Source organism: Neoarius graeffei, chromosome 20 (assembly GCF_027579695.1).
Source record: "Neoarius graeffei isolate fNeoGra1 chromosome 20, fNeoGra1.pri, whole genome shotgun sequence".
Lineage (NCBI taxonomy): Eukaryota > Metazoa > Chordata > Actinopteri > Siluriformes > Ariidae > Neoarius > Neoarius graeffei.
This window is the reverse complement of record NC_083588.1, coordinates 10,625,848-10,653,435: the sequence shown is the minus strand read 5'-3', so window position 1 is coordinate 10,653,435 and position 27,588 is coordinate 10,625,848. Positions and strand designations below refer to the sequence as shown.

At 45.1% G+C, this 27,588-nt stretch overlaps 1 protein-coding gene across 3 annotated transcripts in view; it reads left to right on the top strand.

The window, feature by feature from the left end:
- Positions 1–27,588, top strand: part of LOC132868377 (amyloid beta precursor protein binding family B member 2) — an 89,219-nt gene that overhangs the window by 32,219 nt on the left and 29,412 nt on the right. For all 3 annotated transcript variants that reach the window (XM_060901216.1, XM_060901217.1, XM_060901215.1), the window contains exons 5-8: positions 47–165; positions 559–619; positions 1,463–1,630; positions 1,721–1,848. In XM_060901216.1, the coding sequence (XP_060757199.1) occupies positions 47–165; positions 559–619; positions 1,463–1,630; positions 1,721–1,848 (476 nt within the window). The remainder of the gene's footprint in view (positions 1–46; positions 166–558; positions 620–1,462; positions 1,631–1,720; positions 1,849–27,588) is intronic.

The window sequence follows — 27,588 nt, the reverse complement described above, 5'->3', positions numbered from 1 at the left end:
TATTCGAATCTCATATTATAATTGAAATGCGCTTCACTTCCTCCAGGACCTCAAGGAGACCGACTCGAGAAGGAGTGAAAGTGGGAGAGGAGAGGAGCGTCGAGAGCAAGAGTGCACTGGAGCTCGGTGCATGCCGTACAGCTACGTGAACCTGAGATACAGCAGGTGTGGACACAGTACGGTACTTTGTGTTTGTTTGAAAGAGAGAAGGAATAAAACGAGGAGGAAAGAGATGTGAATGACAGGACTGGGATGAGGAACGAGGGGAAGAAGAGACAGGGGATAGATGAGTGGAGGAAGGGGTGAGGATGATAGAAGGAGGAAGAGGAGTGAATGCAAAAAAAGGAGAGGAAAAGGGGTGAGGTGAAGAAAAGTGGAGGAGAGGAATAAGGAAGTAAAAACAAGTTCTTCAAGTTCGACTTTGTTTATAGACAGAAAGTTCGAAAGCTTTTTGTCGTTCTCAGTCCCTCGATGAATATTTATCCATTTTGATTACTTTCTTTGACTCTCTATTTCGTGGTCCATTCTCTCTCTCTCTCTCTCTCTCTCTCTCTCCAGATCGAAAGTTCCAGCTCCTCCGGCTGATACCGTGATCCCCATCAACGACTTCGAGACACACGTGAGTTTGTGTTTGCGTTCATTGTATCATATCGATAATTCCAAGGGCAATGTTACTCACAGCGCCATCATGTGGTTGCAGACGTGAACTGTAACACTAATGCTTAGATGGTTTGCTGCCACCTGCTGGGATCAAGGAAAACATAAGGGAGCAAACCCGGAAGAGATGAAGGAAGGAAGAAAAAAAAGATGCAGGGAGAGAATGGAAAGCGAGAAACAGCTCAGGAACCCTGAGGAAAGAGAAGCAAGATAAGAAAGAATTAGAAGAGAGGAGAAAAAAGAAGAAAACGGCAGGGTGATTAGAGACGAAGGAGAAGCTAAGGAGGAAGGGATTGTTCAAAAGAAAAAATACAGAGCAAGCGAGTGAAGGGCAGAAAGGAGAAAGAAAAAAGAAACGGAAAGAACGGGAAGTAAGAAGAAGGAAGAGTGGAGTTCTGGGAAAGGGGAACCGGAACGAAAATGAAAGAAAGTGGGAAATTTGGAGGAAAAGAAACAGAATAGGAGGAAAAGCAAGTCAGTCAGAAGAAATGGAAGAGGAGGAGGAGGAGGGAGTGAGAGAAAGGGAAAGGTGGAGATGAAAAAGGCAAGGTGGATGGAAGGAAGGATAAAGAGGAAGAGAGAAGCACGAGGAAGGGAAATGAACAGGAAGAGGAAAGGTGGAGCAAGAGAGAGGAAGAAAGGAGAAAGCGAACAGAAAGGATAGCAATGAAGCGGAGGAGAGGAGGGAGTAAGAAGGAATGAAACTTCAAAAGAGATGGAAAAGTAAGACGGAAAAACAGAAAGGGATTGAATCTTCTACAAGACGGTGTGTGTGTGTGAGGGACTCTCTCCGTGTGTGTTGCAGGTGTTTCGGGTGCGCTCTCTCGGCTGGATGGAAGTGTGTGAGGCCGACATGGCGTCCGGCAGCATTGTGATCAGCGACTGCATCCGACTCCTCCAGCACTCAAACACACACCCTTCCACACGCACACTGTGCCGGAGAGAAAAAGAGTGTGCGGGGGAAATGGAGGAGGTAAAGATGATGAACAGATCTCTGGACGAGACTTTTAATCATGGAGCAACGTCTCAGGCTGTTGCTTCCTTTGTCTATCTTTTTTGAAAGGGCAAAGCGATGCTGTTAGTGCTGCAGGATTCCACTCTGACCCTGATCGACCCTGTAGACCACACCCTCCTCCACTCTCAGCTAATAGGAAGCATCCGTGTGTGGGGAATTGGGCGGGCCCACAGCAGGTCAGTGTTAATTTAGTGTTTTGTATCAGTGTCTCTCTCTCTCTCTCTCTCTCTCTCTCTCTCTCTCTCCGCTGTCAATCACAGCAACTCCAGGCAACCCTGTGCCTCCGTGAAGTCATGTATGCAGAAGAGGGCGGATAGCACTTTCTTCAGAGTGTGTTACATTGCCCTGTGATACAGCAGGAGCAGCAGTTCTTTCGCTCACCAAGAAACGTCATTCATATTCATCTTCGTTGATGTACTGTATTCTGATTTGACTGATTTCTGACGTGTTACAATTCTGGTGCTTTGGTTCTTTGACGCTATTTTTTACGTTGCATGGTGTGCATTTGTGTGTGTGTGTGTGTGGGGCCTACTTGTCAAATCCGATAGCCGATATTCCAGAAAATTCCTAAACCTGAAACAGAGAAAATGATCTGAATTAAATATTAAAAAAAAAAGAGCGAGAGATGAACATCTTTGAGTCTAATTCTAAAAAGTTGCATCACATCTCTGTTTGCATTTCATTCCTCACTTCATTTCTGCACCTTCGTCGATACCTTATTGACGAAGATAATCAAATATATTGAAACATACAAACATGAAATGATTCTATCCACATTCACTGGATATGAGCAATCGCACGCTCTGATTGGCTACTCTACTACTCGGATATCAGCTCATATACCCTGAGTAGAGAAAAACAAAATGGTGGCGCGCATCAAGTCAGATATATCACTTTGTTATCTCATCTCATTATCTCTAGCCGCTTATCCTGTTCTACAGGGTCGCAGGCAAGCTGGAGCCTATCCCAGCTGACTACGGGTGAAAGGCGGGGTACACCCTGGACAAGTTGCCAGGTCATCACAGGGCTGACACATAGACACAGACAACCATTCACACTCACGGTCAATTTAGAGTCACCAGTTAACCTAACCTGCATGTCTTTGGACTGTGGGGGAAACTGGAGGAAACCCACGCGGACAACATGCAAACTCCGCACAGAAAGGCCCTCGCCGGCCACGGGGCTCGAACCCGGACCTTCTTGCTGTGAGGCGACAGCGCTAACCACTACACCACCGTGCCGCCCCCACTTTGTTATCAAGTATTTAAAAGAAACAGAAAAAGTTGAAAGAATATACGGTTTTATTCTTATTTTTATTTTTTTTACCTCAATAGCGCCTGTTCCACACTCCAGCCCAGTCGGTGGCGCCAAACCGCCAAAAACGCTAAAGAAGAAGAAGAAAATGGCGGCGCGTGTTACTGAACCAACCGAGGACGAAAGTAAAAAAATAACAAAAACCCCAAAAAATACAAAATAAAAAGGCAACAAAATATGGAATGAAATTATTTGATGGTAAGAACGTATCGTTTTTTTCCCCCAGGAATTATTATCATCACATTTTTCACAAATTGCTCCCGCCATTTCGCTGGTTTGTTTACAGTCTAAGCGGAAATTATTTTGTCGGACGTTTCATTAAAAATAAAAATGCTCCGTTTCTCAAAATCCACAGAACGTGGATAAAATAAAATAATTATTCCGCTCAATCTCGTCGTACATGGCTTCTCGCCAGTTCAGCGCCTCGTCGACTCAATTTCGTGGAATAACTGTTAAATGTTCACAAAATCCTCAAAAATACTTGTCAAAGGGATTGAAGGAAAAAAGTTAGCGAGTTCAGTTTTTGAATGCAGGTAAGAAATGTCATGAAGATTGCTAAACTAGCTAGCTTGTTTCCTTTGCTATATGAGAGAGTGTTTATCATCAGAAGACTAATTTTTCACTGGTACGGAGTTTAATTGTCTCCTGAGATGCAACTGATGAGTTATTCGAGTCGCTTTTTGTGAATGAAAAGATGACAATAACTATTTTTAAAAAAAATCAGAAAATTAGATACGGACAAAACCACAAGTTCTTTGCAATGAGCACTTTATACTTGCTCAGTTGGCTTGTTTGTTACATTGACTGCATACAGGATGATGATGTTAGCTTGGTGTCGATAGCTACATACGCTAAGCTTAACAATTGTCCGTGACAGACGTGCGAGGTTTTATGTTTAATGACATTGTTTACCTTCTTGTACATATTTGCTGGTCATATTTATCGAAACTAAGCTAGTTTTAGCTCATAAGTCACTTCATGACAACATTTTGAGAGTTAAATATACAACCCTGAATCAGGAAAAAGTTGGGACGGGATGTTGAAATTAAAACTGAAAACAATGATTTGTAAATCGTCTTTGACTTGTATTACACTCAAAACAAAACAGCAGCACGTGTTTTTTTGGTTTTTTTTAAATAAAAGCATTTCAATTTACATTCTTGCGACACGGTTAAAAAGAGTTGGGACGGTAAAGCATTTACCACTTGATAATGTTGCCATTCCTTCTCACATCACTTCAGAGACTTTTTTAGGTCTGAAGACCACGGGCGATTGCTCTAAGACAACGAGGGAGGCTCAGCCTCCTCTAAAAATGACAAACATCGTGTAGGATGAATTGCGCTAGGCTTATGTTATAGCCGACCTTATAACATTGCTATTTCAGATCCAGAATCATAGAAATATATGTGCTCAACCCAACTACAGTGCGAAATCATTCCGTTATCACTTTCCCCAGTTCGCCTAATGTGTGCGTGAGTTTTTCCCCCTCGTGACAGCGCGATGCAGCCCAGCCTCAGTGCACTTCAATGGCATTTGGGAGCTCTGCGCTTTTCAATCTCAAAATGCAAGACGGTTATTGGACAAATACTGCGAAAACGCCCGCCCATGGAGTCCCACGGACTCCCAGCCTCAGTGGACTTCAATGGCATTTGGGAGCTATGCGCTTTTCAATCTCAAAATGCAAGACGGTTATTGGACAAATACTGCGAGAACGCCCGCCCACCAGACTCCCAGCCTCACAGTGGGAGGGACATGGCAAAGCTTTCCGCGAGGAGACTGGTAATTGGTGAAAGCGGCCGGATATTTTCTTTGATTGACAGCTCGTTTCAAATATAGACAGGCAGTGGTGAATTTCAGTTCAGTTCCATGCGGATTCGCAAGTGCTGTGGTGTATTGTAAGAGATCGGCTTACATTTCGATTTCATTCATTACATACGGTTTCTACCAGCTTTTTTAGTTTGTATATATTTTCATTGTAAATAAAGTGTAAATATAGTGTTGTCAAGTTTGCTATCTTAGTTCCAGAAATTTCGTTTATTTGAGTGACTGAACTTGAACTTGAGGGGGCTAGTCAGCTAGCAAGAAAGCTGCGCACGGATGCCAAGCATTACTGATTTAATTTTGGCGAAGCCATTTGCCAGTCTTCCTTTCGAGGAAAAAATTAAAGAGCAGGGTAGACCGACGCCTCAAATTGACTTGGTGAAAAAGGTAGGGAATAATACTCGTTCCTTTCAGCTCTCCTGGTACGAGAAAGTGAATTGGCTAACAGCAAGTGACCCACATCAACAACAGTAAATAGGCTACTTTAGTAATATGTCATGGATGGACCAAAAATATAAAATCTATTTAAAATGTTTATGCTGAGTATATTATATTGGAATATATATTTTTCTGGATATGAATTAAACACAGCTACAATTTGGAAAACATTTTTAAACAAAAACACAGCTGAGAACATTTCACACTACAGACCTGGATTAAAAGTGAAGGGTTATCAAAATTGTCAATAAAACATTTCTCAGTCAAAATAAGTAAAATATAGGGAAAGTGTCATTGAATGAAATGTGTGGCGCCCAGCTCTATGTTTGGCTCCCCAAGGTCAGTGCTTGTGCCTATTCCAGAACACTCTGCTGTTACTGCTGAGGGTCCTGACAAAGAACTGCTTTCAATAATGATCAATTTTTAAACAACATGCCACAATTTTAAAATATAAAATGTTAAAATATACCCCTCCCCCCCAACACCACCATCATGTATATTGGACAGTAGGCTAATGGGCCAAAAGAACCTGTTATTTCACAGTTTGTGACGCTGCCAACAATCAGCCAGATCAGAGGCAAGAGTATGGGCAAAATTGATGTTTTTTCTTTTAAAATCTGGAAATATTGTAACTGACCAGCCTCCCCTGTTTGAAAGACTACCAGCCGCCACTGCTGAAGACACCAAGTGATGAAGCGTTTCAGGTGTCCCATTCTTCCTGCGGACGGGTCTTAAGGTGTACAACAGGACGGGATTGTCATCGTCATAGTTTTCGCTTCAAAATGCTCCACACATTTTCTATTGTGGACAGAGGGGACACACCCTCTTCTTCCACAGCCATGCATTTGTAATGTGTGCAGAATATGGTTTTGCATCGTCTTGTTGAACTGTCCCTGGAAACTATGTTGCCTTGAAGGCAGCACAAGTTGCTCCAAAATCTCAATATGCTCTTTTACGTGAATGCTGCCATCACTGGAGTGTAAGTTACCTTTGCCACAAGTACTGACACATGTTACTCTGGCTCATAGTGCTTGACAAAGGTTTGCCAAAATAATCCCGAGCCCATGTGTTTCTATTTGCAAAAGCCGAATGACTGTTCTTGACACAGTTCCGTCTGAGGGATCAGAGATCACGGCTGTTCAGATTTGGCTTGTGCCCTTTGCCCTTTACACCCAAACTCCAGATTCCTTCAATCGTTTAATGATACTATGAACTGTAGAGAGTGAAAGATGTCCAAATCCCTTCCTATCTTTCTTTCAGGGACACTGTTTTTAAACATTTCAATCATTTTGTCACGCGTTTGTTTACAAACCGGAGATCCTCGGCCCATTTTCGCTCCTCAAAGACTAGGTCTTTCCTGGAGACTGATTTTGTACAATATCATGATTATGGATTACAGGTCACCTGTTCCAAATCACATTATTACTATTTAACTGTTGTACCTCATTTAACCCTAAATTTCCCCCGTCCCAACTTTTTTCGAATGTGTTGCAGTTCTGAAACACAGGAATGGATGTCTATTGACAAATGAAATGAAGTTGACCAACAAAACATGAAATATATTGGGTTCATCATTCTGTCTGCATTGAAATACAAGTCAAAGTACATTTCGAAAATCACCGCTTTCTTTTTGTTCATTTGCATGTCTGGGAATTTTTCGAGCGCTCGAACTTCTCCGAGTTGTGAGTCAGTGACACCACGTTAACATGGCAGCGCTCGGAGTAAGAAGTGAGAACGTGATTGAAGGTTTATTCAGCGGCCTTTTCAGTTTATTTTTGAAATGACTGAATACTGGGTGATACTTCGATAATTGAAATGTTACTTCACTGTCTGCGAGATTCTTTCGACAAATTGCTGTTTCACAGACATCCCAAGTCTCCCGGGAGTCCCCCACAGATCGATAGCGGGTCCCCGATGCCTGCAAATTACATACAATCTCACGGAATCTAGAGCAAGCGAGCAAGCTTCCTCCCGAACCTATCGACCAGATGCAAACTTGTGTACGTCACAATAGCAGGCCTGTGGTTTGGTGCCACACTATTGAGTAGGGTAGAGTGCGGTTTGGGATGCGGCCAATTTCACAACGTGTATTTCCGGTTTAAAAAAAAAAAACAAGTGTACACTACCATTCAAAAGTTTGGGGTCACCCAGACAATTTTGTGTTTTCCATGAAAAGTCACACTTTTATTTACCACCATAAGTTGTAAAATGAATAGAAAATATAGTCGAGACATTTTTCTGGCCATTTTGAGCATTTAATCGACCCCACAAATGTGATGCTCCAGAAACTCAATCTGCTCAAAGGAAGGTCAGTTTTATAGCTTCTCTAAAGAGCTCAACTGTTTTCAGCTGTGCTAACATGATTGTACAAGGGTTTTCTAATCATCCATTAGCCTTCTGAGGCAATGAGCAAACACATTGTACCATTAGAACACTGGAGTGAGAGTTGCTGGAAATGGGCCTCTATACACCTATGGAGATATTGCACCAAAAACCAGACATTTGCAGCTAGAATAGTCATTTACCACATTAGCAATGTAGAGAGTGTATTTCTGATTAGTTTAAAGTGATCTTCGTTGAAAAGAACAGTGCTTTTCTTTCAAAAATAAGGACATTTCAAAGTGACCCCAACACTTTTGAACGGTAGTGTACGCGCGTGCACTCTGGTGGTTCATATGTGTGTGCACGCGCTTGCAATGTGGCGGCGACGGCGCGTGAGGCATGCACTGTTTGGCCAAAGCAGTGGAGAGGAGATGAGATGAACCGGCCGCCATCTTCCGCACGCTTCTCCCTCTAACGATGATTCGGTCAGTCAGTTTTGGGTTGGCAGCAGCTCAGTCCCCAAGTCAGGGTGTCAGCTATGAATCTGAGTGAATTCAGGTATTGTTCATCTCCAAAAGGCCACCCCAAAATCCACCAGAATGCAGGAAATCACATCAACCAAATCCAACATTTTCTAGGGGAGCACCCCCATACCCCCCCCCCCCCCACACACACACACAAAAAAAAATTCCCCAAAGGGAGTGCAGGGGGTAGGAACACCTCCCCGAAATGAATTTTGTCAGGTTGGGATGTCTGGTTTAATGTCCTTGTTGGTGCTGTTAGCTTGAGCAGTGAATCATCACACTGTCTTTGTGAATAAATGAAACATTCACCAGTGATCAACTCTTTAATTCCAGTTTAATGTCTGTAAACGGCAAGGATTCATCTTATTTCTGACTTCAGGACAACCAGCTTCCGAGTTGTAAAGTTCCGAGTTCCCAGTTGTTGTGAATGCAGCAATAGTTTTTGCTCATAAATATGGCGCCGGTGAGCAGAGGTGGACAAAGTACCCGACTTCATTACTTAAGTCAAAGTACAGATCCCGCTGGTCAAATGTGACTCCGATACAAGTGAAAGTTGTCCAGTCAAATTTTTACTTAAGTTAAAGTACTCAAGTACTTGCTTAAATACTTAAGTATTAAAAGTACATTTTCTGTCAGCGCATTGTTATATTATTGCCACATCGCTTACAAAACCTAACGCCATTACCAAAGACAGAAATGTGAATTCAGAAAACGAACGCATGCTGTGCCGTCATGGTGGTTTAACGTTAAGCTAGCTAGTCAGTGAAACTCCACCTGACATGCTAGCAAACTCTTTTCAAACTCGAAATCATATTGGGTAGCTAATGCGATTAGAAAAGAGAAATTTCTACATTCTTTTTATTGGCAAGATTATGCTAAAACATATTTCTGAAAGGACTTCAGAGAAGTTAATATTCTTCATGTTAGCATAACTCCCTTTTTACATGCTAACTAACGGTGTGCAAGTTAACTAGCGATGTGTTAACGTTAGCTGTGGACAAGGCTACGGCAACTTGACGGGCAAATCCATAGAAAGTCATTTGACTAACCAGACTGCACAGCTATTGCAATGTTATCGCTAGCTCTAAAAGCACAGATAACGTCGTTGCAAGCTTTCTCTTGGAATAAAACGTTTATATCCCTCTATAGAAATCTTGCAGTCACGTGACCGGAAAGTACACAGCCGCCATCTTGTCGGTAAAAAACACAGCTGAATACTGCTGCACTCGTACAAAATGGATCAATTTCAACCGACGGACTACACGGCTCATTTTTCTAATGAACAGATAACTAGATATATGTCTAAAATAAACGATCTACAGATTAGTGACCCTTATGGCTTACCGGATGGAGTTTTCACCGTGTCAGTGGATGTTGAACTGCCAGAGGTGGAATACCCAGACGTGCATAATTACCTCATTAACTTTCCCTCGCTGTTCAGTGGTGAAGCACTGCGTGCTTATAAATCTCTGGACAGTTATCTTTACAGAAATTCAGGATTTGTCAGCGACTCAGATGTGGCATCTTGTAAACAAGAAAATAACAATCCTCATTGGACGGGTAAGTCACTTAAGTATTGAGTATAGCACTGACCAGCCGATTATAGAATAGAATAAGGTAATTTCAGCTGTAATTCCAAATCGTCCGTCTTGTTTACATGGATCTGGCATTGGAGAGGTAGAGGCTTAGCAGTGGAGGTTTGAGTGGCTGTTTTCTGAGCTTAGTCAACAGGCCGGCTCTGCAGCCTCGCTTTTGCTTCCGCTCCCGGCGCCGCCTCCTTCGCTTTGCTTCCGATAACAATCCACGGAGACCCCGCTGGTCTCGCTATCTCGTCCGGAATGTTGTGCATGCGATGGAAATCGCTACAAACCATCATTTTCTGCTGGAAACCAATGTCCAGTAAGTCCATACGGTTGTAGTGGATATTGAAGTCCGGTACAGACGAACAACACGCAAAAAATACACACAAAAAACATAAAAACCGTGCACAGGTAGGGAGAGCTTGTAGCCGCAGCCATTGTAGTAGAATTGTATATAGTAGGGTTTTCCAGAAGAAAAGGTAGAAGTAAAAGCAGAAGTAGAACCAGAAGTAGAAGGCGGAAATATGGCGTTTGACCGACAAGATGGCGTCTGTCACAATCTGGATCGGCTGTGACGTCACATGCAAGTGCTCCATATGCTTCCGTGTGGTTTGTTTTCGGCAAACATTTTAAAATGAAATGAATCGTTAATCCTTTCAGAAAACTGAAACATGGGTTCTCGGTAAAGCCATGGGTGCGTACGTTCTCCAGAAGAACCGCCGCCTTCCATTCTGCCGTAAACTGATCGCGTTCAAATAATGCTGATGAGAAATTGAACTTGATTTTATACAGTCGTGACCCTAGAAGAAGAAACCTTTATTTGTCACATGCACAGTCAAGCACAGTGAAATTCATCCTCTGCATTTAACCCATCTGAAGCAGTGAACACACGCACACACACCCAGAGCAGTGGGCAGCCACACCAGAGCGCCCGGGGAGCAGTCAGGGGTTCGGTACCTCGCTCAAGGGCACTTCAGCCCAAGGCCGCCCCATGTTAACCTAACTGCATGTCTTTGGACTGTGGGGGAAACCGGAGCACCCGGAGGGAACCCAGGCAGACACGGGGAGAACATGCAAACTCCGCACAGAAAGGCCCTCGCCGGCCACGGGGCTTGAACCCGGAGCCTTCTTGCTGTGAGGCGACTGTGCTAACTACTACACCACCATGCCTAGTGATTACTGATCGGCTGTCTCAGTGTCACCTGCAAAAAAACCAATCACGTTTTCGAAAAAAAAAGCATCCACTTTCAAAGCTGCTTCATAGTAACGAGGACCTTGACAGAAATGTAGTGGAGTAAAAGTACGATATTTGTCTTTCAAATGTAGTGAAGTTAAAATCATCTCATCTCATTATCTCTAGCCGCTTTATCCTGTTCTACAGGGTCGCAGGCAAGCTGGAGCCTATCCCAGCTGACTACGGGCGAAAGGCGGGGTACACCCTGGACAAGTCGCCAGGTCATCACAGGGCTGACACATAGACACAGACAACCATTCACACTCACATTCACACCTACGGTCAATTTAGAGTCACCAGTTAACCTAACCTGCATGTCTTTGGACTGTGGGGGAAACCGGAGCACCCGGAGGAAACCCACGCGGACTCGGGGAGAACATGCAAACTCCACACAGAAAGGCCCTCGCCGGCCACGGGGCTCGAACCCGGACCTTCTTGCTGTGAGGCGACAGCGCTAACCACTACACCACCGTGCCGCCCAGTTAAAATCATAAGTTTCCAAAAAAAATTAATACTCAAGTAAAGTACAGCTACTCAAAAAGTGTACTTAAGTACAGTACTCAAGTAAATGTACTTCGTTACTGTCCACCTCTGCCGGTGAGAGAAGAGGTCACGTGACTGGAACAGGTCGTGACTGTGGCACTTGTGGTCTGATGTTTCTTGAGGTCTTCGCTCACAGTAACGTACTTCAGTGACTGTTTTGACACACAAAAACGGATTCAACACTTGTAAAGAGTGACAAATCTTATCCTTTATGTGACATCTGACACTTATTAAATGTGTGAAGAGAAATTCAGTGGAAACATGAGGTGAGAGCTGCAGTGTGTGAATTGGCCACTAGATGGCGGTGTAGAACAGCGTTCTGAACAGTGAGGGTTCGTGAGCTGTGGTTCTGTTTGGAGAACTTCCAGATGTCTTCCCAGTGGACATTTGGAGAGAGAGAGAGAACACCTCCACATCCGCATGCGCGCGCACACACACACACACACACACACACACACACACACACACACACACACACACACACACACACAATGAATGAAATACTCCATGGGATTTGGACTCACAGCTCTATTTCTGGAACACTGTGTGTGTGTGTGTGTGTGTGTGTGTGTGTAGTGTCGTGTCTCAGGAACATGGAGCTCCAACCAGTCTCTTTCATCATCCTTCTCACTTTGCTTCTTTTCTTCCACCTGCGTTCGCTCATCCTGTATCTCTCCTGGAAATCTTTCCATTTCTCTCCTCCACCGTTTTTTCATCCCTCTTTCTGTCTCGGTTTTATTTTCTCTTCCTCCACGCTGTCTCTTTTATCCCCTTCCTTTGTTTTTACTCAATTTCTCTCCTTCTCTCCATTTATCTCTGCCCTCCCTTCGTTTTTTTTTCACCACCGTTCTTTCTCTCCCTCCCTCGCACTTGAGTGATCTTTCTTCTCTTTTTCTTCCCCTCACATGAGACCTCTGTTTTTCATTTTTTCTTCTTGGTTCATTTGTCTATCTCTCTCTCTCTCTCACTCTGGTTTTCTTTCTACCTTGGCTTTCACATCATCGCTTTTTCTCTGCTTACTTCCCATCAGTTGCTCTCTCACTCTCTTCCTCCCGTCACCTGTGTCCTGCGGAGGGCGAGAGACATAGAGAGAGTTAAGAGAGAGGGAGAGGAAGATTATTTTTTTTTCATTTGATTGCAAAGTACTCAGAATAATGATCTAAGTAGGATATGAACTAATGTACTCATATGTTGTGAAGGTAAATTGATAAATAAAAGAAATATGAAAAAGGAGAAGAGATGGAGAGAGGTGGAGTAAAGCACAGAAGGGAGGAGAGAGAGAGAGAGAGAGAGAGAGGGGATACTTGCAGTAATGTGAGAGGCATGCGTGTTGGGGAGGCTCTCATACAGAGAGAGAGAGAGAGAGAGAGAGAGGGGAGAGAGAAAGGGAGGAAAGAGGGAGCTGTGTGACAGATGAGTGGAGGACAGAGGAAAGTGCAGTGTGTGTGTGTGTGTGTGTGTGTGTGTGTAGCTGGGAATAATGAGCCGGAGAGCAGTGTGGTGCTAATAGAGATGTCCGACTCAGTGAGTACACACTCCTCCGTCTGTATCCCTCAGTCACTCTTACTGTACATCATTCTCTTTTCATCTCTCTATCACGCTCTCTCTCTCTCTCTCTCTCTCTCTCTCTCTCTCTGTTCCACCATGTTTATCTGTCTTGCTCTCTGCTTCTTTATCTGTCTGTCCATCTCTCTCTCGCTCATGCTGCTTTTCCTTCTTTCTCTGAGGATTTTGTGTTCCTGCATTTTTTCTTAAAGCCTATTTAGTCTGCAGGTGCCGTGTGTGTGTGTGTGTGTGTGTGTGTGTGTGAGAGAGAGAGAGAGAGAGAGGTGAGTGTGAATAATTTTTCTGCTGGGTTGCAGAATAGTGTATTTGTGTGTGTGTGTGTCAGTGGAGTATATTAGGATGGACATGTATGAAAGATGTGGTGGAACTCTCCATCTCCATAGAGAAATGGGGAAAGAGGGAGGGAGGTGTGTGTGTGTGTGTGTGTGTGTGTAGGTTGGGGGCAAAGTGGGTAACAGCAGGGTTTGGGGGATTTAGAGGATGGAAGAGGAAAAGCTGCACACAAAATCCAGAAATAAACTCACCTCTTCGTTCTTCATTATGTCTCTCTTCGTCTTCTTCCTCTTCCCAGTTTCTGTTCAAACTCCTGTTCGGTTGAATGGAACCCAGATGAAGTGGGATTTTGTGTGTGTGTGTGTGTGTGTGTGTGTGTGTGTGTGTGAGAGTGTGTGTGTGTGTGTGAGTGAAACAGATGGACTGTGTGTGGATTTGAATTGTAACTGCTCCGACAGTGTCATCATGTACGACAGCAGCTTCAGTTCTACTCACTGACTGACTCTTCACTCTGAGCTCTCGTCCCAGCTACAGCCCGTCTGTCTCTCTGCCCGTCTGTCTGCCTGCCTGCCCGTCTGCCTCTCTGCCCGTCTGTCTGCCTGCCTGCCCGTCTGCCTCTCTGCCCGTCTGTCTGCCTGCCTGCCCGTCTGTCTCTCTGCCCGTCTGTCTGCCTGCCTGCCCGTCTGTCTCTCTGCCCGTCTGTCTGCCTGCCTGCCCGTCTGCCTCTCTGCCCGTCTGTCTGCCTGCCCGTCTGCCTCCCTGTCTTTTTCATACTTCTTTCAGTTTTTAAAAAAAATATTTTTTGACTCTTTTTTTTTTTTTTGCTTCACTGTTTCTTTGCATTACTGTCCACACTTCCATTTTTTTTGTTCATCTTTCTTTTCTTTCTTTTTTGGACTACTGTCTTTTTCTTGCCTTCTATTTTCTTTGCTGATTTCTTTCTTTCTGAACTACTGTCTTTTTTTCTTGCTTTTTTATTTTCTTTGTTTATCCTTCCTTCCTTTCTGTGAACCACTGTCTTTTCTTGCTTTTTATTTTTTTCTTGTTTTTGTGAACCACTCTTTTTTTTCTTGCTTTTTTAAAATGTTCTTTGTTTATCCTTCCTTCCTTCTTTCCTTTCTTTCTTTTTCTGTGAACCACTGTCCTTTCTTGCTTTTCTATTTTTCCTTTCTTTGCTAATTCTTTCTCTTGACTTTTTTCCTGTCTTCCTCACTAAATTTTGCTCTCTTATCTTTGCCCTGTTTGTTTTGTCCTTTTTGTTTTTTCATCCTTCCTTAATTTTTCCTTCTTTCTTTCTTCTCCTCTCAGCACGTTGAGTTGAGGTTTTTTTTTTTTTAAAGCGTCAAACATTTCTAATTTATTTGTTTATGTCATAAATATTTCTTTCACCCTTCCAGTTTTATGTCGAACGCTGTACTGTACCGTGAGAATGTTTCTGTTCTTCGGAGAGGGGCTGCGAGATCAAAAAATTCCACATCTGTGTTATTATGTGTGTACAGTATACTGATCTCATACCTGGCTGATTATACTTCCTCCTGTCTTTCTGGCCATGTCACCATCTCTCTCTCTCTCTCTCTCTCTCTCTCACTAGTGATTTGGTTGGATTGTGGTTGTAAAGCCTGTAGAGTGGTTGCAGATGAAACAAAACATTCAGTTCAGGGAGACAGAATGAGTTCACTGTAAGATTGCACGCACACACACACACACACACACACACACACACACACACACACACACAGCTGGTGATTTACTGCTCCAGTTGTGTTTTCTTCATGTCTGAGGAAGTAATAGAGCAAATGAGAGTGGGGTGGAGGGGGGCAGAGTGATGGTGAGAGCGGGAAAAAGAGAAAGACGGATGAGGAGTGATGGTGGAGAGACAGATAGTGGAAGACGAACGAGGGGGGGGGGTTTCGTTCACCCGCACACTCGGATTACCGAGACCGCTCAAGCTTGTCCGTATCCTTTTGCTAAAGACCTGCTGAGTGCAATAAGCCTTCAGGTTGGGGAGGTGAAATCTTGCTCAAGCTTTCTTCAACATTAGCCCCGCCCACTTTATAATGAAAGGGGAGAAATCTCGGGGAAATTCAAGAAGCCCATGGGTGTTCAACTCAAATCCGTTCAGGTTGTGCTCCAGTAATTGTCTGAAGCTCTTAGTGAAATATTTTGCCGGGTCTGTACACGGACTTCGGTCCAACAGACGAACTGGAAATTCAGACAGAACTGAAATGTAATTTGTGCTCGATGTTGTGTCGACAGGACCAACATTAAGCTCATTAGGAAGTAATCCTGGATGTCGCTTCCCTGGAGCTTTAAGATGAGATTGTTCCTCGGATAATTTGAAGCAATACAGTTTTACACCCACACTCGTTTGAATCTTTAATATCACGATTGAATCAGGACGCATTGGTACACTCGCCTGCATCGGTGTATTTTTATTGATTTCTTTCATCTACAGTCGAAATAGGATTGTAGTGGAATGATACTTTGTTGTTCTATTTGATACAATTAAATAATATTGGCTGGATTTTTTTTCGTGGTATATCAGATATATTCCATTCAGCTCACATGATATTGAATGAGTCGAAGCCGAGGAGCTGAATGGAATATATCTGATAGACCACGAAAAAAAGCCAGCCAATATTACCGTATCTCATCTCATCTCATCTCATCTCATTATCTCTAGCCGCTTTATCCTGTTCTACAGGGTCGCAGGCAAGCTGGAGCCTATCCCAGCTGACTACGGGCGAAAGGCGGGGTACACCCTGGACAAGTCGCCAGGTCATCACAGGGCTGACACATAGACACAGACAACCATTCACACTCACATTCACACCTACGGTCAATTTAGAGTCACCAGTTAACCTAACCTGCATGTCTTTGGACTGTGGGGGAAACCGGAGCACCCGGAGGAAACCCACGCGGACACGGGGAGAACATGCAAACTCCGCACAGAAAGGCCCTCGCCAGCCACGGGGCTCGAACCCGGACCTTCTTGCTGTGAGGTGACAGCGCTAACCACTACACCACCGTGCCGCCCGCCAATATTATTATTATTCATCTCATCTCATCTCATCTCATCTCATTATCTCTAGCCGCTTTATCCTTCTACAGGGTCGCAGGCAAGCTGGAGCCTATCCCAGCTGACTACGGGCGAAAGGCAGGGTACACCCTGGACAAGTCGCCAGGTCATCACAGGGCTGACACATAGACACAGACAACCATTCACACTCACATTCACACCTACGGTCAATTTAGAGTCACCAGTTAACCTAACCTGCATGTCTTTGGACTGTGGGGGAAACCGGAGCACCCGGAGGAAACCCACGCGGACACGGGGAGAACATGCAAACTCCGCACAGAAAGGCCCTCGCCGGCCACGGGGCTCAAACCCGGACCTTCTTGCTGTGAGGTGACAGCGCTAAGCACTACACCACCGTGCCGCCCGCCAATATTATTATTATTACACAGCAAATTCCTCAGTGTTGAATTAACACTTTCAGAGTTAATTTGGGTCCAATTGGACCTATATAAACACTCTGGGTGTTAATTCAACACTGGGGATTTTGCTGTGTATTATTATTATTATCATCATCATTATTATTATTATTATTATCCATACACATTCCTTTTGGGTGTTCGACGTGTCTTTCTCTTTCAAAATTCTCTCAAAATCTTCCGTTTTTAACGAAGCAAACCTGGCAGCCATGTTTGTTTACAAATTGTCACAGTCGCTTGCTAGTGTGGAAGTTTTACGTCGCTGCCGTGTGATGTCATGTTGTCTTGACAACCATGCAACATCGTAAACCGTATTCAATGCTCATTCTCTCTTAGGTAGAGTGACGTGATGCACGTAGGGTAAGCGATATGCTAACAATATTGCATGCTATCAAACCAAATGAACGAAACCCGCGAGAAGGGAATCGAACACGTTTTTATTCCATCGAAAAAATGTGGATAATAATTACCAATATAGCCTCATACACTTTATGAAACCACGAGTTGGCCTAGTGGTTAGCATGTCCGCCTCTCGACTGGGACATCGCGAGTTCTACTCATGGTCGGGTCATACCAAAGACCATCATAAAAATGGTACCTATTGCTGTCTGGCAAGGCACGCCGCAATACAGATGCGAGTGGGGAGTCAAGCTCTTGTGGATACCAGAGGACTAGCCCCCCACTGTAACCCTAGGCTGACACTTGCACGACTTTTGGCCACGATTTTGTCGTGGCAAGTCGTGCAAGTGTCATTTTGGGGCACGAACTGGGAGGCTCCCGCACTGTTCACAACTAGTTCACGCATAGTTCACGACGAGTTCACGAATGCGTGCCCGTCCACATTCACGAACTGGCACGACAAGTTCACGCATAGTTTGCGCATAGTTTACGCACTTCCCGCATTGGCACGACGAGTTTGCGCAATTCGGACGGTGTCGTGCCGACTTGGGCACTCCTGTGTCATGCACAACCTCATCCTCATCAGATACCCACACGCAATTTCAGAAGTGGACCGCGAAGATCCGGACACACATGATCCCTGGTGGATGGAGGACTGACCGACACCTGCAGGGGCTGCTGCCTCTAACCGGCCATCATACCCAGAAGGATGCAAAGGATCAGCGAGACTACCTGTCACATTACTGCATGTCCCCTGCTGGTGCTGTCCCTTGGCAAGAAAGAATGGTAGTAGCTTCATGAGCTGCATCCACAGTTGTCCCATTTTTGAAATAAAAGAAACGAAACTCCCCCCCCAAAAAAAAGTCATGAAGGAATAGAAAATAAAAGACATTAAAGAAAAAAGCAAGAAAAAAAATTGCGAATGGCGAGAAGTGTCCGGGAAGCCCTATATATACCCCCGCACCGACGCGAGCGCCACTGTCGCGCAGTAGTCGTGAACTGCTCATGAACTGCTCGTGAACTCGTCGTGAACTGCTCGTGCCATGCGCAAACTGTTCGTGAAGTGCGTAAACTAGTCGTGAACTGCTCGTGCCATCAATGCGTGACCGTGTCAGTGGGAAGGCACGGCCACGCTGCGACGCGCACCAATTCGTGAACTCGACGTGAGCTGTTCGTGAACTATTCGTGGCAGTTCGTGACAGTCGTGGCATGGCGCGCACTTCCATGCACTGGCACGCATCCTCCCGCATCGTCCCGACGAGTTCACGACGAGATCACGAACAGTTTGCGCATAGTTCACGACCTGGTCGCGAAATTTTGTCGTGACCAAAATTTTGAACATTTCATAATTCTCGTCCCGACATGGCACGCAGTCACGACGGGTTTACGCACACTTCATGCCAGTTTACGACTAGTTTGCGCACTGGCACGACTCGAGTCGTGCCAATGCGTGCCACGGAATCGTGCAAGTGTCAGCGTACCCTAACCCTAGCCATGTAATAGGCGGGAGGCCGAGGGCTACGGAAACGGAGATTGGTGCCGCCCTATGCGCCACATGGCGTGGTAAGGACTTTGATTTGACACTTTATGAAGAACACCTGTAGACCTGCACATTCATGCAGTTATTCAATCAGCCAATCACGTGGCAGAATGTTTCACGATAACTCAACCGAAAAACAGCTGAGCAGAAAGGCATCTCAGAATGCACAACACGTCAAACTTTGAAGTGAACGAGCCCCGAAAGCGGATTGTCTTCCTGTCAGCTACACTGAGCACCGTATCACCAAAACTGGACAGCTGAAGATTGGAAATCCATTGTCTGGTCTTTTTCCAATCTAAAACTGTCTGCTCGGTGATGAAATAATCGCACTCTTATGTCCATACGTCTGACCTCGGAAACTGTGCAGTCAGTGCGTGATCTTAAGGTCTGAGATGCTTTTCTGCTTATCACGGTTGGAAACATCGGTTACTTGAATGGCCCAGTGTCGCTCATAAGCAGTTACTGGACGAGGATGAACAAAATATCATGATGAGTTAGTGGCAAGCAAGCTGCAATTATTTACCAATCCCGAAGGCAGACGCCAACAAATCACGATATTTTGTGAAAACTGAGTTCAGTAATTGTCTTATCTCATCTCATCTCATCATCTCTAGCTGCTTTATCCTGTTCTACAGGGTCGCAGGCAAGCTGGAGCCTATCCCAGCTGACTACGGGCGAAAGGCGGGGTACACCCTGGACAAGTCGCCAGGTCATCACAGGGCTGACACATAGACACAGACAACCATTCACACTCACATTCACACCTACGCTCAATTTAGAGTCACCAGTTAACCTAACCTGCATGTCTTTGGACTGTGGGGGAAACCGGAGCACCCGGAGGAAACCCACGCGGACACGGGGAGAACATGCAAACTCTGCACAGAAAGGCCCTCGCCGGCCACGGGGCTCGAACCCAGAACTTCTTGCTGTGAGGCGACAGCGTGCCACCCCCATTCAAATTATTATTATGATTATTTTTTAAAGTTTGTACGACGAGTCAAATGATAAAGAAATCCGATGCAATCACTGTTTTATTTACATCTCAAAGAACTCAAAATACAAAAGTGCGACGTAACCTCGCATGAGCAAACTGTTATTTGTAAGCAGTTATTTGCAGTTCACTCAGCCAATCAAAACGGCGTAAAAAAATAATTAGAATGAGAACTAACAGTTATTCCATGAAATCGAGTCGTGCATGAGCTGATAGCTGATGAGGCGCAGAACACCGAGTTGACTCAGCCGTGTATGATGAGATTGAGTGAAATAACTGTTTTATTCTATCCACAGGGCGGCACGGTGGTGTAGTGGTTAGCGCTGTCGCCTCACAGCAAGAAGGTCCGGGTTCGAGCCCCGTGGCCGGCGAGGGCCTTTCTGTGCGGAGTTTGCATGTTCTCCCCGTGTCCGCGTGGGTTTCCTCCGGGTGCTCCGGTTTCCCCCACAGTCCAAAGACATGCAGGTTAGGTTAACTGGTGACTCTAAATTGACCGTAGGTGTGAATGTGAGTGTGAATGGTTGTCTGTGTCTATGTGTCAGCCCTGTGATGACCTGGCGACTTGTCCAGGGTGTACCCCGCCTTTCGCCCGTAGTCAGCTGGGATAGGCTCCAGCTTGCCTGAGACCCTGTAGAAGGATAAAGCGGCTTGAGATAATGAGATGAGATTCTATCCACATTCACTGGATTTTGAGAAACTGGGCATTTTTATCCCTCGCTGGCCGAAAGGCCCGAAGGGGGATTATGTCGTGGCGATGTCCGGACATCCGTCCCGGGAAGGGCGCTCACCTTCTGAAATCAACTCCTCTCACAATTTTTGGAGGAATTTCACAAAACTTGCAGGATTCTTTATGTGTCAGTAGTATGCATATTATAATTTTGTTCAATTCGGTCGCGTTTTACCAAAGTTACTGCCCTTGATTAACAACCTTGTACTTTCACAACTTCATGAAGGTGTGCTCGCCTTCTGACATCAACTCCTCTCAATTTTTGGACGAATTTCACGAAACTTGGCAAAAGGCCTCGTTATATGACGGTAATAGGCATGTTGCGATTTAATTTTGTTTGCGAAAATTTTCCCAGAGTTTTGACCCTTGATTAAATAACTTGTACTTTGACAAGTTCATGAGGGTGCACGTTCTTCTGAAATCAACTCCTCTCACAATTTGTGGAGGAATTTCACCAAACTTGGTAAAAGGCTTTGCTCTATGACAGTTATACGCAGATTTAAATTTCATTTAATTTGGGCAAATTTTCCCAGAGTTACGCCCTTGATTATTAACAAACTTGTACTTTGGCAATTTCATCAAGGTGTGCTCGCTTTCTGAAATCAACTTCCCTTGCAAGTTTTATCCCCCGCTGGCTGAAAGGCCCGAAAGGGGATTATGTTGTGGCGATGTCCGTCTGTCCGTCCCAGGGAGGGTACTCACTTTTGAAATGAATTCCTCTCACAATTTTTGGAGGAATTTCACAAAACTTGACAGGATTCTTTGTTATATGTCGGTAATCTGCATATTGCAATTTCGTTCAATTCAGTCACATTTTACCAGAGTTACAGCATAGTTGCCAGCGGGGTAGTTTTTGTCTTGTCCTCGGTTGGGTCAGCAACATGCTCCGCCATTTTGTTTTTCTCTACTCACGGTATATGAGCTGATATCCTAGTAGTAGAGTGGCCAATCAGAGCGTGCGATTGCTCATGTCCAGTGAGTGTAGAAAGAAGAAATTTTTTTTTGTGAAATTCCCAGGAGAACAGAAGTTCCTGAAATGGTCAGAGTTGTAGTGCTTGATGTGTACATTAAATGAAGCTCGTGACTTGTATCTGCTTAATTTTATGCGTTGCCTTCTGCTACATGATCGGCAGATTGGAGAATTACATGAATAGAGATGTAACGATGCATGATGCCAGGATGCAAAAATGTGACAGCTGGACAAACTGGACACTGGAGTTCCCAATCTGTGAAACCCACAGAGTGAAAATAGACAGCATGCTGGTCATGTGATCACACTCCAAAAACCGCTAAAAGCCACAGAAAGTGGTCAGTTTAGCCCACTTTGGAGCTCGATCTCTGTTACAGAGCTCATTATGTTTCAGTTGATCATTTTCAAAGTCAGACACTTTGTTGATTCAGTCAAAAATTTGAGAAGTGAAACATTTATGAATTTATTTTCAAGATAAGATGAACCTGTCGTACATTTTGTTGACAATATTAAATCTCTGTTTGTTTGTCGTAATTTCTAATTTGTTTTGATTTGTACAGACACAAATACACATTGTTTCATCTCATCTGATCATCTGTAGCCGCTTTATCCTTCTACAGGGTCGCAGGCAAGCTGGAGCCTATCCCAGCTGACTACGGGCGAAAGGCGGGGTACACCCTGGACAAGTCGCCAGGTCATCACAGGGCTGATACATAGACACAGACAACCATTCACACATCTTCACATTCACACCTACGGTCAATTTAGAGTCACCAGTTAACCTAACCTGCATGTCTTTGGACTGTGGGGGAAACCGGAGCACCCGGAGGAAACCCACGCGGACACGGGGAGAACATGCAAACTCCGCACAGAAAGGCTCTCGTCGGTCACGGGGCTCGAACCCGGACCTTCTTGCTGTGAGGTGACAGCGCTAACCATGACACCACCATGCCGCCCATTTACATTGTTTATAATTCAGAAATAAAAAGTTGTGAATTTGTGCAGCCAGTATCATGAATCCAGTCGGATTGTGACTGGAGTGTATCGTTACAACCCGAGATCTGAATAAAGTAGACTGTGAGTGTCGCAACTACAATATCAATCAGAAAAAAATGCAAATTGGTCAGCGCTGTTGTTTGTGCATTAATTTCCTTTCCATAATCCAACCAGAGTTGCCCTTTTAACAGTGGGGCCCACTTCAAATTCCTGATGCTGTTGCCCTTTTAAGATGTATTACTTGTAGTACACAGTGAGATCATTAACCTTTTTCTGCTCTCTCACACACACACACAGACAGACACACACACACACACACACATTGACGAGGGGATTCCTCTGTGTGGATTTTTCATTTGTCTTGAACTCATTTCCCTCTTGTCTGAACTCTGGCTTCATCACTCTATCCACTATCTCTCGCTGGGCTCAGAGCTCTGTGCTTTCATCTTTCTCTTTCTTTCCCCCAGCACTCGAACACATCTGTCCCCTTCGGCATTGTCCTCCAGCACTTTGTTCTTACAGTTTTTCACATCTCTCACACACATGCACAGACACACATTCTAATCATTTTTCATTCCTTCCATCCATTTTTCTCGAATTGAACAGCTCGGCTCACCTGGACTCTCTCTTTCTCTCTCTCTCTCTCTCTGATTTAATGCTTGCTCTCATTAATTCACTGTCTATAAATCTCACCTCAGAAAGTGTGGAGTCAGTGGAATCGTGTGTGTGTGTGTGTGTGTGTGTGTAGACGGTGAGAGAGATCCTTCTATGTAGGTCCAGGGATTTGACATGCCCTTGTTGACTTTCCCCCTACGCCTCGGAAGTGCACACCACCTCGGGACAGTGTGTGTAGCGGAACATCAGAGACTTGAGGCGTTTGGTGGATGTGTAAACCTGACCTGTTGACCAACTGTGAAAAAGCATTTTCTTCCATGAAATTGAGTGCAGTCTGTACAGTTGAATGCAGAAGTTTATACACCCCATAGGTTCTCTGTGGAAAAACGTACCTCTATTTTAGAATACAATAACAAATAGTATTTCTTTTCATGGAAAGTCAAAATTATCATGTGAATACATTGTACATGAACCCAATGTACGAACCCAATATATAGAACCTTAACCCAATGTACTAACCTTGACCCAATATACAGAACCCTAACCCAATGTACTAACCCGAAGCCATTATACAGAACCCGAACCCAATGTACTAACCTGAACCCAATATACAGAACCCTAACCCAATATGCACAACCCCAACCCAATGTACAGAACCCCAACCCAATGTACTAACCCAATATACAGAACCCAAACCCAATGTACTGACCCAAACCCAGTGTCCAGAACCCTAACCCAATGTACTAACCTTGACCCAATATACTAACCTTAACCCAATGTACTGACCCAAAACCAATGGACAAACCCTAACCCAGTATACAGAACCCTAACCCAGTGTACTGACCCAAACCCAGTATACCCAATGTACATAACCTGAACGCAATGTACATATCCCTCATCCAATGTACTAACCCTTCCCCAATGTACTAACCCCAAACCAGTGTACATGACCCAAACACAACTAATTAACCCGAACCCAATGTACATAACCCTAACCCAATATACTAACCATAACCCAATATACAGAACCCTTACCCAATGAATTAACCCGAACACAGTGTACTAACCCTCACCCAAGTTGGTTGATAATTAAAATTGGTTGAAAATTAAATTTAAACTAAACTTGAAGTTGTACCTCGGACCCGGAAACACCAGTAATTTGAAGACATGTGAGCAAGAACTATGTTTCATCCTGGGTGCAAAATTCAGAGTGAAACATTTGGTGTGGATATTTTGTGAAAATTGGATGGCTGTTCTGGTGGCTCGGTGACAGAAATGCAGTGTATCATATATTGTATCGTACACTGTATATTCGATATGTTTAGTAAGATTCAGTGTACTCCGGAAGATCCTGTTTTGCCCCTGAACTCGCTTTCTAATGCTCAACAGTATTTGGGAGACAAAAGCGGCATACAGTAAATGTAAAACGATTTTGGGAATAAATTGAGATTAAAATCGCAGACGCTCGATGAAGTCGAAGGAGAAGCAGCAGGTAGTTTGGCATGCACTTTGATGTATTTTGGAAAGGGATCCCACAATGCATAAAACATTTTCTAAGAGCCTCGAAGGGAATACTTTATCTTCTCTCATTTAAGAAAGAAAAGCACCTCTTGAACCCAACTGACAAAGGATGGTGGATAATTATTCTTCCGCTTTCGGAATGTTAAATGTCTTGCGAGCAAAGTGAGAAAAGTAACATGCTCGATTTCTGCCCTCGATAGAGGAGATACTTCTGGAAAGACACTAAAGAGGGCAACCAAGGGACGTGGAAAGATGGGTCCGTTTAGGAAACCCAAAATAGTTTTAAAGATGAGAGATCAAAATTCTCTACATTTAGAGCATGGCTAAAACATCTGAGCGTGGGCGTCCGGGGTTAATTTACATCACTTACATGCAGGATTGACTTCAGGAAAATATTTTGATCATTTCTGTTTTGTCCGATCGACACAATACAAAATCTTACATTGCGCGAGACGATGTTTTGCACAAATGGAAAAGGTATGCACACACTGTAATATAGAGTTCCAAGACTTCTCTGAAATATTTTCCCTGAGGTCTCGTTCCCAATCGGCCTTTCTGGTGACAAAAGAGGAGCACCATTCATTTGAAAGCTTACTGGATGAAAGGAGGCAAGGTTGGGGACTGTGGTAATGTCTTACACAATAAATCACAGACTTGTAAGTCAGGACTGAAAAAAACTTGCCCTGAGACAGGCCAAATTTTCTACTTAGTTGTTCAAACGAGGAAAAAAAACACCATCTGAAAAAAGATCTAATGCCCATGTTATTCCAAGCCACAAGATATTTCTCGGGTTGAGCGGGTTTAAAGATGTGGTGAGAGTCAAGAAGGGATTCGAAGGACCAAGAGTCAACCATAGTGCCAGAGTTGACTTCACAATACAATTTCTTTTGTATAATCACACGAAGGTGGAGTTACTGAAGAGTGTAAAGGAAAAAAAAAAAGACAAGAGTCATCAGGAGATGACATATCCCCCCGGGTCCCGCATGAAACCCCACTCCAAATTTTCTGAAGTTGAATTGGTTGCCATGGAAATATGGAAAAAATAAAAATCGCAGAAATCCCAAAATGTCAAAAGGCACAACTCCCTGAGTCACTTAACTGCCAGGTTTCGTGAAAAAATTCTGAATAGTTTTTGGGTTATGCTCCGGAAACTAAAATGTTTACAGACGGACAGAGCGACAGCTATATCCCTCCGCGTTATACACTATATTGCCAAAAGTATTTGCTCACCTGCCTTGACTCACTTATGAGCTTAAGTGACATCCCATTCCTAATCCATAGGGTTCAATATGACGTCGGTCCACCCTTTGCAGCTAGAACAGCTTCAACTCTTCTGGGAAGGCTGTCCACAAGGTTTAGGAGTGTGTTTATGGGAATTTTCGACCATTCTTCCAGAAGCGCATTTGTGAGGTCACACACTGATGTTGGACGAGAAGGCCTGGCTCTCAGTCTCCGCTCTAATTCATCCCAAAGGTGTTTGTAGCGTTCCCTAGGTGTGGGTGGAGCACAGAGGACGGCAGGACAGAGATCAGGTTCAACAAAGAGTTTTATTGTTCCACTTTTCAGGGGACACAATAGGTTTAACGCAGACACACACACATCAGGTGTCTGATTCGGGAGAGATCTCCTCTGCTCTCGCTCTCCCTCCCTAAATAGGGCGCGGTCCCTGGGAAGACACACAAACACAGGTTAATTGCTCTCAGGTGAAGTGAATCTGCCACTTACCTTCCCTGACTCCGCCCTCCTGTCACAGACCGGTGCTTGACCACGCCCCCGCTGCCACATACCCCCACCGCCCGACTCAGGCCGGGCAGCCGTCCGGCCCGCAGCCGACTCCCCCCCCCCCCCCCCCCGACGGGAGAGGAAGTCCGCCACGACCATCTGCGCCCCCGGCCTGTGGACCACCTTGAAATTAAAGGGTTGGAGCGCCAGATACCAACGGGTGATCCGCGCGTTGGCATCTTTCATGCGGTGGAGCCACTGGAGGGGCGCGTGGTCCGAACAGAGGGTGAAAGAGCGCCCCAGCAGGTAGTACCGGAGGGCGAGGACCGCCCATTTGATCGCCAGGCACTCCTTCTCAATCGTGCTGTAGCGCCCCTCACGCACTGACAGCTTCCGGCTGATGTATAGGACCGGGCGATCCTCCCCCTCCACCTGCTGGGACAAAACGGCCCCCAGCCCTCTGTCCGACGCATCCGTCTGTAACATAAAAGGGAGAGAGAAGTCAGGGGAGTGTAAAAGTGGCCCCCCACACAGTGCAGCCTTTACCTCAGAGAAAGCCCGCTGGCACTGCTCCGTCCACTGGACCGGATCTGGCGCCCCCTTTTTAGTGAGATCAGTCAGCGGGCTGGTGACGTCCGAATAATTAGGTATAAACCTACGATAGTAGCCAGCCAGCCCCAGGAACTGTCTCACCCCCTTTTTGGTCTTGGGCCTCGGGCAGGCCGCAATCGCTGCTGTCTTATTAATTTGGGGACGCACCTGCCCGTTGCCCAAGTGGAAGCCCAGATACCGTACTTCCACCCGCCCAATCGCACACTTCTTTGGGTTGGCCGTGAGTCCCGCCCGTCTTAGCGACCTAAGGACGGCCCTCAGGTGTTGCAGGTGCCGCTGCCAGTCGTTACTATAAACGATAATGTCGTCCAGGTAGGCGGCCGCATAGGTGGCGTGGGGCCGGAGGACCCGGTCCATCAGCCGCTGAAACGTAGCGGGCGCCCCAAACAGCCCAAACGGAAGTGTGACGAACTGGTGTAAGCCGAACGGTGTGGAAAAGGCCGTTTTCTCCCGGGATAATGGAGTCAAGGGGATCTGCCAATATCCCTTCGTTAAATCCAGTGTCGAGTAAAAGCGAGCCGTGCCTAGTCGATCGAGCAGCTCATCAATACGAGGCATTGGGTACGCGTCGAATTTAGACACCGCGTTGACTTTTCTATAGTCCACACAGAACCGGACCACCTTCAACAGCATATGTGGCAGCGGGGGCGTGGTCAAGCACCGGTCTGTGACAGGAGGGCGGAGTCAGGGAAGGTAAGTGGCAGATTCACTTC